The sequence below is a fragment of the Barbus barbus genome, assembly GCF_936440315.1.
Source record: "Barbus barbus genome assembly, chromosome: 31".
Classification (NCBI taxonomy): domain Eukaryota; kingdom Metazoa; phylum Chordata; class Actinopteri; order Cypriniformes; family Cyprinidae; genus Barbus; species Barbus barbus.
The window spans coordinates 19,793,372-19,807,339 of NC_136759.1; the positions used below are offsets into that span (position 1 = coordinate 19,793,372).

Below are 13,968 nucleotides of genomic sequence, written 5' to 3' on the forward strand. Positions count from 1 at the left end.
TATTTAAGTTTAGGGGTTTAGCACTGTAGCTACCATATAACAACCCTGTTGTAAAAACAAAACAAAAAAACAATAGACACCATGACAAAATTTGTAATGGTTTACTGGTTATGATGGGAATTGTATTGGTTTTAATGGAAAATGTGATGGTCCCTGTGGGTTTAATTGGTCACATTCTATCGGTGGCTTGTTAAAATTATTAAATCCTAATGGAATAGGCCCCTATGTCCCAAAACACACTAAAGAAAACCATTTATTAATGGTTTTAATGGTTAAAAATGTATAGTTTGAAATGTTTATTATAGTATTTGTAGTAGAAACCATTAGAATTTCTGTAATGGTTTCTATTGTTTTTTTGTTTTCAGCAGGGTAGGCACTAAAACCATCCAGAACCCTTTGCAACTGTATAGCAACACAATAAACACATTAACAACCAAAATTAATATTATTTTACATATACATAGCTTTTTTTCTTTAGTGTAAACGACTCTGGATTTCTGATACGTTTCCAAAAATGTTCCAAAAATCAGTTTGTTTTACTGCTGAAAAGCTGACAATACTTTATTTGAAGGTGTAGTCGCGTGTCCCATACTGCAGTCTGGATGCAAAATATTCCTCAGATTCAACGTTCACGCGGGTTGCCAGACTGAAAAATGGGCAACAGAAACAAGCGCAACTGACAATGGAATTCAACGAATGTTACACTATAACGGTACATTCACATGGGGCGCCAGCATCGACACGTGACGGAAGGCATCTAAAGCATGGTGCTGACGCGACTTCATAGTGACAACAGCCAATCCCATTACTTTTCTGGTGTTGCATGAACATGAATAGCAAGTGTCTGCGCTAGGGTATTTGCATGAGGCGATCTGATTGGCTGACGCCTGGGTTGGCACTTGAAAAGTTGAAAGTTTTTCAACTTCTGCTATCTCTGACCCAGTTTGTTTGCTGGCTTCCATGGCTGCAATACATTGTGTTTTCCAACAACTGGAAACACAGGGTGTCAAAATACTATTGAATAAACTGGCAGTAGCATTGTTAATCGAAGAAACAAGTTATGTGAGCATGTTTCCTAAATATCTGCTAAACATATTATGCATTTTTAAGCTTTAGTACAGTAAAAAAAAAAAACATACAGCATGTTTAATGGCAGATTCCACTGTGACCAGGGGCGGACTGGCCATCTGGCAGACCGGGCATTTTCCCGCTGGGCTGACGTACTTTTTGGGCCGGGCCTATACATCTTCTCATACCATATTTGTCTGATCGGCACATAAAACTCTTAGCAGCCTATAGTTTTTCTGCCTAAATAGTTGACGGCGCTGTGGTCTTTGCGGCTGTTTAATGTATTTGTCAAAAAAAGTCGGTTTAGGATTTTTTTTCCCCCCAGACAGACCGGCCCATGAGACATTTAATCAGCAGCCCATTGGTTATTTTCATAATTGACATTGGGCTGACCCCAGTACTTCGTTACAGTACTTAAGTATTTTTTGGGAGTATCTGTAGCCTACTTGAGTTTTTATATTTCAGCCAACTTTTACTTTTACTCCACTATATTTCCTAATTAAAACGTATAATTTTACTCTGATACATGCAAACAAGTGCGCGCACAATCACGGATGATTCATTTTCCGCTCAAAGTGGAGTCTGGGGTGTGTGATATACAATATATCTTCTGCAATAATAGGGTAAGTGTTGTTGTTGTCACGGTTTGGTTTCTGCTTCTGTTCAGTTTTGCCCTTATTTGGTATTTCCTGTCCCAGTTTAGTTAATCAATCATTATCATCACCTGTGTTGTATTAATTATCTTGTTTCCTTGTTTGATCGCTCCCTTTATAAGTCCTCAGTTCTGCCTGTATTGTTGTCCGATCTTAAGTTAACATTATGTCGTAGTGTGTTGATGCTGTTCATTAAAAGATACCTACTTTTGTTTATGTCTTCGTCGTGCGCCTTTTCATCCACAACCACAGACCGTTACAGTTGTAATGATGTGTGATCTGACATTATCAAGTAGGCTATATCATCAAATCACACACAGAGAGCACGCACTTGATTTATTAATGTATTAAAACTCAAAATTCCAGGCATTCTAAATTATAGACAGCAAAAATGATTCTGTATGATTTTTATATTTATATAATATAGTTAACTTCTATATCTATATTACACAAAGAGTACCATTTTTCTGCAGATATCAGCATGAACACATTTAATAATCATTTCATATAAGTTCAGTAAAGCAATAAGTGACTTACATTTTAGACTTATTGCTTGTTTTTGCTCAATTTTGCCAACGAAAATAGTTCCAAGCAAAGATCACAGCACTGTTTTGCGTCTCTGAGTAATGTGTACTTATTGAATGAATCCGCTTTTTGAACGAATCGGTTGAATAAATGATTCAGTGATTCACTCATTAACAGTCAAATGCTCTGTTCCTGAATGAATCAGTCGTTTGAATGAATCGGTTGAATCTCAATAACTCACTCATTAACGATCACTTTCTGTCACCAAAGTTTTTGCTGTCACCTATTAGCGGTTTTAATTTCACTTTTTTTTTCATGTTTTAAATTATATTCAAATACCAGTATTCAACGTTTTATGTTAAAAAACACAACATTAGGCCTATTTATGCATCTGTAACTGCAGTTTAAATGCATCCATGTCCATGTAAATCATACATAAACTGTGTAAATACATCTAAATGCTATTTTAGATGCAGATTCCAGAAATGTTTTCTTATGTTGGAATGAAAGACACTAAGTACCGGATGAAGTGCTTCCTATTTAAACTGAACACAATCTTGCTACTAAAGCTGTATGAAGATTTATATATATATATATATATATATATATATATATATATATATATATATATATATATATATATTTGCTTTTTTTCCATTTTGCATTTACTTGTACTTTTACTTCTGTAAGAATTACAGAACCTCAGAGACTTTGAACTTAATATAATGTTCTACATGAATGCAAGTGATATTCACAGTCATGTTTGGTATCATTTGAATTGTCTCAGGGTGTCTGGTACAATGGTCTCATTCTTATAAGAAGTAAACTAAAAGGTAATACAGATCCTAAGAGTTTAGAGATGTATTGCACACTGTAGAGGGTGGGTCAGTTCCCAGTACCTTTCATGCAAATTACCTTCTGTCCCTAAAGGTGTTAACTGGGCTTGATCAAAGCAAATTCCAATTGTTAGTTCCTGTCTCCATTTCGGGGGATGTTCCTACCTATTATTATATGGCTTTAGTGCTTTTACGGAATAGGAGCTGGTATACATATTCAAGAGCGTGCAAAGATGGGTAGTATTTTGATCGTATGTAGTGGGCCGGTCTGGGCCAATATGCCAGGGCCGATTTATTTGTCCCAGTCCAGCCCTGACTGTGACAACCAATCCCACAAACCTTCAGTCTGTGTTAAATGAACTCCAGTTTTTGTCTTTATTTTATATATGTGCCTAAACACAAATAAACTAAAAAATAACCCTCCTGAGAAATATTCAGAAGTACTAAGTGTGACATCTCGCCTCGGTCTCCCTTGCATGTTGCTGGGTGTTTTCTATTGCTATTGACAGAGCAGCTGGTGAATAATTTGCACTGGTTTAAACATGCCTCTGAAAATACTGAAATAATGGAGACACTCAGCATGCTTAGTTTGCAGTGTAGATCTAGATAAACATGTCAATGTCTTTTTTCCTGGAAGAGGGATGAGCAAAACTTAAAAGCAGCAAATTTCCCCATTGAAGCATTCTGTTCTCTGGAATACTTAAACTTATCATTCCATTTGATAGCAGGTAATTTCCACGCCGGATCATTTTCAGAGCAGAGGGAAGGAATTTAGCATTGCCTGCAAAAAGCGTCTGCAGAAAGTGGTCCTTTCAAACTCCACTCACATTCATACTTCCCTCTCAAAATTCACACACCTGTTCAAATAGCCAGCCTCAGTGGCCATAAAGAGGAATTGTTCGCCTGCATACACTTGCAATGTCATGTGCAGTATTTCAGAATACTCCAGAGAGAACTTATTTTAGACTCAACATAAACAAGATTGTAATGACTTGTTTGAAGTCTGACCATCTGGCCATATGCTGAAGCTGGTTTCATGTCTCAAGCTGAAAGGCTGTTTCACATGCCGTGAAAAAAAATCATGCCTCAGCAAAACAATTTACATGGAGCACATGTCCGCTGTCTGAGTTTCAGTTAAATAGAGTTCTATTACTTTTATACTGATCAAACAATATTTTTTATCCCCTAACCCAATCCTGACCCTAAACCTGTCTGCTTTGTTACACTTTCAGATAAACATTTACTATTTTTTAATAATGACACAATGTAGCCTAAACAAGTACACACACACACACACACACACACACAAACACAGACACAGGTGTTATTTAGTATTGCGTAGTAGAGTCTTTGTTGATATTTTGAATTGGATCTTATTTTTTTTATTAGAAATAAATATGGGAAAAAATATTCCCATATATTTATTTAGAAATAAATATATGGGGAAATATAAATGATCAAACTAAACCAAAAAAAAAAAAAAAAGATCAAAAATATATATTTGTAAATATATATAAATATATTTTTAAAATCAGACTATATACTGTACATACATACATACAATGCAACATATAATTAAGACAGAATATATATATATATATCTTCTTGACAATTTTCTAGTAATTAAGCTAATTATCAGTAGATTCATCACTAATTAATCATTACATAGATCTATAGTCATGTTTTGTAGCCAGTAATTTATAAACCCTCCCTGAACATGTTTGAGACATGGCATAATTTAGTGCCAATACATTTTTGTTCAATCATTCATAGTTTGTGTTATATTGATTTCCTTCACACTGATTAAATCCTAATATGGGAATAAGACAGATCTGCAGTCAACAGATGTAAAACTCTTGCGTCATGTTTCACAAGGGAACCTGAAAAAGGAAGCAACAGAACTTCTGCACTTTTGAGAGACAGAGAATAATACGTGTTCTTTTGTATTTAGACCTACGCTGTTGTTTTGTCCTTTTACACAAAGAACATAACGTACAAGTGTCAAACACAGAGCTCTGTCTGGAGAACTCATGCAAAGAAGATAATGCTTTACTATCTTTTGCACTTTCATAAACTTTTCTTTGCTACAAATGTTTTTGTACTGTATTTTTTGGTCTACTCATATCACAAGCAGTGTTTCACCAGATATTGGTGTTAATTTGTTGCACTAGATGGACAACGTGTTTAACTTTATTATCTGGAAAAACATAAGATTCTTGTACACAGTATTTTGATATTTAAGAGCCAGTTTAATTGCATTGCATTAGACAACAAAACGTCAAAACCAATCGCTGATAACCATCTAGTTCGAATGATTATTTTAGTGCATGAAGTAATTTCCTCTCAAGATATATATGTCTGAGCAGAGTAACCACAGATCAAGTTAAACATATTATGTTTGATAAACAGAAAGTGGTCTTTTTGAACAATCCTGATGTTTTCTAATTGAAAACTTAACAATGTTTTTGTGAAATACCTTGTCTTAAAAATGTGCATGGGTAATGTTTCAGAGTAAATTTGGTATGTTTTTCCCCAAAGCACATCATATTTTACATGTCATGCAAATATATTTCAGATAACATTAGTAGTTAATTACCACACTCGCAAATTACCACAGTCTTAATTAAAGAACACAACATTAGTTTGGTACTTTTGGCAGAATTTAGGATTACTGTGATAATTATGTTAGGCTATATGTTATAACTATATATTATAAAACAAGACACAGAGGTAGCTTGACATGTTGTATAAAGAGTTTTTTTCACACTAAAGTGTATTATGCATAGATAATAATACAAATAAATATAAATTATTGTTGTTGCTCCTCCTACTAATAATATAACAACAACAACAACAATTTTTATCGTTGTTACTACTATTATTATTATTATTATTGTTGTTATTGTTATTTGCGTTATTACACATATAATTAAGTGATTGTTTCATAAAGAGATTGCATGTTTACTTATTATTTTGGTATATTATAAACAATAATAATAATAATAATATATATATTTTTTCCCCGGTCTTTTCTATTCAGGGTTACATGCCCAAGTACTTTTTTAAGGCCACTGAAGATAAACTGAACAATGTGTATTGTTTTAATCTAGACACCACCTTCATTTATAAATTATTTCTGATGTCTAAATACATTTTTGCTAAATAATAATAATAATAAATAAATAAATAAAATAAAAAGAGAACAGGAAGCAGGATTAAAGATGTTCCATGCGGCCTTGATTTTAGCCCGAAAGCAGAGTGAAGGAAAAGAGGGAAATAGTTGCCGACTGACGTCAACAGCCAGTGGTGGAAGTGCCTTCCTTTTATAGACACGCTCTCTCTTTGGTACATTCCTTACTCCAGCAGCGCTCGTCCCGGCAGCCCCAGGGAGGAGAGGTCCTGCTTGCTTGTGACGCAAAAGCACAAACACTGAAGGGAGAGATGAGGGAAAAATCCCACTCTTTTACGTTTACCCTCTGGCCATGGCAGGGTGTGGTAAAGCCGTACAAATATCATGGCATATCACTATCACAACTGTGAGTTTGAGTTTATGCCGCAGCAAAATACAAACGGGACTCTCCGAACGCCATATAAAATCCCACTCGATAAAACTCAACTGCTTAATTGAAAATTCCTAAAATAGGCATGTTTTACAGGAAATTTTCATAGGATTGTAACATTGGAAATGGAAACACCCTCCCTCCAGTCAGCAGCGAGAATACTTTACCACAGATGCAAGACATTTGGCAGCAAGCATCTGTGATTTAAGCAATCTCTCGCTCGGCTCTCATATTTTCGGCCACATGTGTTCCTTCCACACTCCTTGCTTGGGATCCGACCTCGTATTGTTCTTGGCAGGCGAATCCTTGACAGGCTTAGACAGCAACTTGCACGGGCAGAATAAAAGCCAGATGCCTTTCCATGACGCTGTGCACGTCTGCACTGAGCAGGTGTTGTGCAATTCCCTTTATGCTACTTGAAGCAGAAATGCAATTTCCACGATCTTAACCTTGCCCCAGCAAGAGACTTTACAGCACACCTTGAAACCCTGAAATCACGTGGATAATGTGAAACCCTCTTCGGATTTCCTGCACACTGAATATCGCCAACAACTGTATTCCTTGAAGAACTATTCCGGGTTCAATACAAGTTCATTAGATAGCACTTGAGGCTTGATTACCAGAAAAAAAAAAAAAGTGTTCCACTTGTCCCTCATTTTCTTTAGCAAACGTTTGGGTTGCAATGGAAGTGAATCCGCAAATGTTCAAATATTCATCGTTTCAACAGTATAGCCACAAGTCGCAAACAATATGAGTGATTCTTTGTGGTAATCAGCATTATGTCATAAATGTTGGCAGTTGAGCTTCATTTGTATTGAAGCCGGACTGTAAAATTAATTTAAGGCCACTATCATTCTCGATTGCTTGAATCAGGCCATTGTCAAGGTAATTTGATAAGGCAAGCTTATAAAATCGAACCGGTGGAACATTAACAGAAGTCTGTGCTCAGTTTTCTTAGGCATTTCTATTCATTACTTAGTGAACATAAACGTATTGCTACAAGCGGGTTAAACATTAGACATCCAGGCTGTCACTAACACTGCATTGCGGTGTGTCTTAAAACAGGTTCGTAAACCGGTGAAAGGTTAAAGTACTTTATAAACCGCTATGGTCTGTGAAACATTGATAGAATAGGGTGGACGTCTAACTTACCAGAAACAAATTCAATCATGGGTTTTGTTTTGAACAATGGCTTACTCATTTATAGTCCAAGAGTTAAAGAGTACGTCATAGCTTATATCAGTTCAGAAATTATGAATTTCACATCAGTCCCGAGACTAGAAGTAGAAGGAAATGAACAAAACGGCAGTTTTGATTGCCTGACTTTAGGTTTGCTGCCATAGTAACCCCATATAAACTGTTTGTTTCTCTCTACTTCCTTATTTTGTTGTTGCTTTTGAGACTTGCTTCCTCATTGCTTTTCTATGTATTGCTGTTTATTGAATTGAATTTCACTTTATATGAACATCTTTTCATCTGTGCTCCTAAATGTTACCAGATATTCAGGATTCAGGGGATATAATAATCCACAAATTAACCATTGAAAACTCACGTTGGTTACCTATTAATCTGAATTTTGGGGCTACATGTGCCGCTCAGTGTCTGTGGTGGGAACAGTTCACCCAAAAATGAAAATCTGAAAATCTTACTCAGCCTCATGTTGTTTCAAACCTGTATGAGTTTCTTTCTTCTATGGAACATAAAAGAAGATGTTTTGAAGAACATTGGTAACCAAAGAGTTGACAGTAGCCATTGACTTCCATATTTTTTTCTTTTTTCCATAGAAGTCAATGGGTGCCGTCAGATGTTTGGTTACTAACATTCTACATGATTATCTTCTTTTGTGCTCACCAGAAACTCATACATGTCGAGGGTGAGTAAATAATGACAGAATTTTCATTTTTGAGTGAACTATCCCTTTAAAGTGTTTATTTTGTTCAATGGCAATGTAACTACCTACTTCCTCATCGAAACTGCTGACTCTATTTGGAGAACTGTGTGTTTCCATATATGTTTGGAAATAGTAACCCATCTAGAGGAGCTAAAACAAAAAAAGTGCAGTGTTTACTACACAATATATATTATTTTAAGAATCACCGTCACTTAATCTTTGTTTGTACCTTTGTGAAGTTAGTCACACATGACTAAAATGACTTCAAAGCAAACCTGCTGAATAAATGAGACTTTTTTTAATGAAACTCCCATTTAAAATGAGCAGGGTGTAGCGTATGAGCTGGTCAAATAAGCATATTTTCTACCCATGGAGAGCTGTCAGAGTTCAGAAGCATTAGGCATTAGTAAACAGTGAGGTAATCACAAGTCACTCACTGTTATTGCAAATTTCAGGCCCGGCTTTACTGTGCTGTATAACAGCTGCCACTGTTTGCTGTGTGAAGCGCACCAGTAGCGTCCTAAAGCACGTTGAAAAGAAGAGAGAGGGAGAAGACGGGCCATTTGTGTGTTCATCTGGTTATTTGCTTTTACTGGACTGCCACTGTCGTTATGGTTACACATCCTGTGTATGTTCTGGCAAAGAAGACGAGCGCAGAGAAATGGACTATAAAGTTAATTTAACTCTTAAATGCGACAGTGGCTTCTACGCCACAGATATTAACCATATTGTAGCTTAAAGACTTCTGTCGAGTGGAATGACAGAGCAATTTTCTAGTCAATTTGATCAGATTTTCCTGTGGCATTTGGCAGGGCCCACACTTCCTCATTTGGACCAAATAGGGACATGTGATATCTTAAAGTGGCATCTTCCCACGCATGACACCGTTATGTTTATTTTGAGTTATGGTGGTCGTTATATTTATATAAATTAACAGGATGTGGACAAGTTGTGGAGTGTGAGAATGATAAGACCACATTATGTTTTTAGTTCAGAACTAAAGCACTTTTAAGGAGGATCACAGAGGTGGGGTCTTTTTTATATTTCATCACATATGTTTTGTAACAATATGAATAATACAGAGAACAAGAATAGCCACTTGTACTTGTTCTGCTTTTTCTTGAAATTCATTTATATTTATTTTACTATGGCGTAAACTAGATTAACTATTTACTTAAATGTGATATCTACACAAAAGTATTGTCACCAAATGACATGTGGCACAGATTGTTGAAAGGTCATCTTAACGGGGTAGTTGAAAGATAGAAATATTATTAAATAATAAGCTGTAACTGTACTTTTTTAAAAAAAAAAAAGGTACACAATTTTTTTTTTTTACCTTATTTACCCCTAAAAGGTGCATATTAGTAGCTTAAAGGCACATATTAGCACCTCAAGTGTACATATCAGCATCTCAATAGTACTTTAAAAAGGGTACTGTCCCAGTAACAGCTTTTGTACCTATTTCTGAGAGTAAATAAGAAAAACAGTCAATGCATTCTTTAAAATCTCTATGGTTGTTGTTGCCTGTTGATTGCTCACTGGGTTTGTATGGTGCGATTCTTTGTAAAGCTGCTTTGTACAGTCAAACGCACTATACAAATGATTTTAAATCATTTCATCAGATTTCACAATACACTTATGTTTGCATATTGGGATGTCTTTGCACTGGTTTATGAAAAGGTTAAGAGAGGATGCAGTCAGTTAAACATTAAGAGTTATAAAAGGGTTGATTAACATGAGTTAAGGGGAAAAATGGCAAATAGTTCAAATGTAATTCTTTAGCAACGCTCAACATATGAAGCAGGCAATGCGTAGGCTTATGTAATGCACAACACTGTCATGTGCCTGTGAAATACTCGATAAGATCTTACTGCACTCCATTAAACTGGCCAATTCACAGATCTTGAAGCTGGCAACACCACTGGAAATACAGGACAGATTCGAATCTCTATAGACAGTTATCAGTTGCTTCAGACTTTGTTTTGTCGTGCATAGCTGTCTTGGAGATTCAGGTCAGATCTCAGTGTTGTTGTGTGAAATATCTCTGTGTATTTCAAAATACTGGTCCGAGTATTTACAAAACTGCATTTTTTCTTAGGTATGTGATGAAGTGATTTTGAAATGCGAGCAGTTATGTGAGGAACACTGTAGGTGATGAGCTTATATTCTTGTGGTGCATTTGGTAGAGAACACAAGTTCAATACAATTGTTTTTCAAAATATGCATTTATTTTGGTCAATTGAAATTATTTCCATCATTTCGTGTCAATGCTTCTTGTTTTTTTTTCAATGGTCATGACACGTTGATAAATAAGTAAAAAATACATTGCTATACCTTCAATAAATACTCAATAAATATATTAGTTAGGTCTATACAATTACAAAAAAACATTGCAAACAAAGCGAACTATTCTAAAGAAATACTGTACTGCTACAGTCCCTGATAAAAGACAAGTTTCCTTGAGTAAGGACCCAACCAGGGTTGTCAAAACATTAACTTGACAGCTCTTGTCCAATATAAATATATGGTTTTTAGGTTTGTTTCTTATTTTTCTTGTACAAAACAGGTACCTAACATCATAATGCTTTGGTTAAAATGCTACATGGAAACATTCACCCCGTATTGATTTGTAAAGTGCATTATTTGTGAGTGAATGTATGGTCATTTTCTCAAGTTTGTCACATTGTTGGTAGATATACACAAGTTGCAAATTATTTAGGGAACTGACTTCTTCCAAAAACGGCCAGACTTTCCTTTGAAAAGTCAACCCCCTAATTCACACACTGGATATATGATATATGCATACATAATTCTATATGCACATTTGACACAAGCTCTGCTTATGCCACTAGCATAGGTTATGATATTTTAAGGCACTTGTCTGCAATGCTTACTGCCAAACAACGTCGAAAAGCAAGAAAAGCAAAAGCGAATGGAAGACAATGTCACAGAAAATAGCTAATAATACACCGTTATAAAAGCCATGCCTGCTTAGGCTTTGAAGGGCAGCTTGGTATCAAAATAATCTCCTTTAGCAATATATGTAATAATAAATTAACAGTATTAAGACTGGTTACACATTATGCTTTGACTGATTGAATGATTGGGAAGGAATGGCGGTAAAGTCCTCCTCAGTCAGACACAGACATCCGCGTGAAAACAGACAGGCGCTTCCCGCTCGAGGCGTCGAAGGTGGGAGACTCAGAGCCGCTGGAGCTGCCGGTGCTGCTGTAACTCTCGCGGTCTGACAGCGAGTCTTCCGAGGAAAAGCGCTGCAGGTTGGCTTTGCTCATGTCTTCCTTCATGTACAGCCCGTTGCTGGAGCCCTGGAAGTCATTTCCGTGTCCGCAGACACATCGCGACCGAGGCTCTGGCGTGAAGGGCGCGTTGCTGTAGATATCTCCGGTACTGTGACGGCTGAAGGGGAACATGTCGCGGCAGGAGTCGCTGAAGACCGGGGACAAGATATCAGCGGGAGGGGGAGACACCGAAGGCGCACGGGTGAAGCTCAGGGGCTCGTATAAAGTCTGGGGAGAGATGCTGCGCGTGAAACCGGCGAAGCTGACGCTCTGACGCAGCTGACGCGGGTTCTGGTCGAGCGTCAGAGAGTTGTTGTCCTCGTGGATGAAGTGGCAGCGGCTTCCGTAAGGACAGTATCCAAACTGGTAGAAAGTGCGACAGGCTTGAGTCTTGTATTTGGGATGGCGGAACAGCCCTCGCAGCTCGCTCTCGCCGTGAGCGAACTGACATTTGGTGCCGTATTTGCAGCTGCCGTGCTCCTGAAAGCTTCGGCACATCTCGGTCTTGTACCGGTTCGAGGGCAGGGGTGCCAGCGGAGGAAATCCGGGGGGTGGGGGCACGTCGTGGGGCTTCATTCTGTTGAGGGTGTCAGTCAGACTCATGGATCGGTCTGCTTTAAGAGGAAACTGGGGCTTGCTGGTTTGGCTCCAGCTGTCCCCCGGCCAGATGTCGTCGGTGTGCCCCTCGGAGCTGACGCTCTTCGGTGCCACCGAGCGGGGTAGGTGTAGAAACGGCTCATCTAAACCCAGGTTGATGAGATTCTGGGGGGGAAAAAGAACAACAATATGAATTAGGAGGATGAAACACACTTGGCAATTCTAACACGATCCCAAAAAGAAAAAAAAAAAAACAAATTAAAACAAAACAAAACACTTAAACTCAATTGGACTTACCCTGATAAGACTTTCGCCCAGTGTATCGGCCATAGTGAAGTGTTGTTGTGAAGGAATGTTGCTGTCAGAAGCGCTGGAAGCGTTATGCTGTGTTCAGTATGGTGTTCAATATGCTCACAGCTCGGTTTTATGCTCATAAGCGAAGAAAAAACAAGTGGGCGGGGCGATAATATTCCCGTACGCCGCTCCCACCGATTGTCGACGTTGTAAAGCACGGCTTTTTTTAGCCAGTGGCAAAAAAAAAAAATAAAAAAAATTACCAACAGGCAAAACAAGAGAGTAGTGTGATTAATTTACAGTAACCTGTCGCGTTAACTGCCCCGACAGACGTTTCCCATGGCCTACAGAACTCTGTTTGGTTGAGAACGATACTCTTTATGTTTTCCAGCATGTGTTTTTCTTACCACTTTACTGTGGGACGAAATCAAATCCACAACAGGTTGAAATAATTAAGAACACTTTACATTTAAATAAGTTTTTTCTTTATTCTTTAAATACTTCATTTTTATTGGTCAATGACAACATTGAGTGGTCAGTGAATAATGGCCGTAATTGACCTTTCCAGGTAAGGTAAATATAATTTAATCTCAAATATAATCTAATATAATATCTATCTATCTATCTATCTATCTATCTATCTATCTATCTATCTATCTATCTATCTATCTATCTATCTATCTATCTATCTATCTATCTATCTATCTATCTATCTATCTGTCTGTCTGTCTGTCTGTCTGTATGTCTGTCTATCTGTCTGTCTGTCTGTCTGTCTGTCTGTCTCTCTGTCTGTCTGTCTGTCTGTCTATGTGTAATAAGCTGCAAAATGCATCAGAGGGTTATTATTACAAAACAACCTTTTCAATAGATCACTGGGACTGTTTTGCAATAAAGACCAGCTGACTGCATTTTATCCCATACATAGTTACAGGATGTTATGAATGTAATTTGGTGTGGTTTGGTTTTTTTATTTAATAGCACAATTTTAGATAGTCTGCTGGGTCCCGGTTTCATTTTGTGGTATCAGTCTGACTCATATTGTGTGAAGGCTGCACTCCTGCCACCGGTGGCCATGATGAGAACTGAAAATACCTCATTTATATTGAAAAGGCAAATCATTAGGCATAAACTAAATTAGATTAAATAAGAGAGGTTAGACGTCACAGATTTTACACTATAGACTAAGAAAAAAAAGAATAAAAAAAAAAGATACAGTTCATTGAACTTTTGTGACAACATGCC

The 13,968-nt window shown here is 37.2% G+C and overlaps 1 protein-coding gene across 1 annotated transcript; it reads right to left on the bottom strand.

The window, feature by feature from the left end:
* Nucleotides 1–10,739: 10,739 nt before the first annotated feature.
* Nucleotides 10,740–13,457, bottom strand: LOC306851532 (mRNA decay activator protein ZFP36-like). The gene is made up of 2 exons (XM_079387828.1): nucleotides 12,730–13,457; nucleotides 10,740–12,597 (listed from the first exon to the last, which is right to left on the bottom strand). Exons 1-2 carry the CDS (start codon nucleotides 12,760–12,762, stop codon nucleotides 11,668–11,670), a joined length of 963 nt encoding a protein of 320 aa, XP_079243954.1. The 5' UTR covers nucleotides 12,763–13,457; the 3' UTR covers nucleotides 10,740–11,667.
* Between the last annotated feature and the right edge of the window lie 511 nt (nucleotides 13,458–13,968).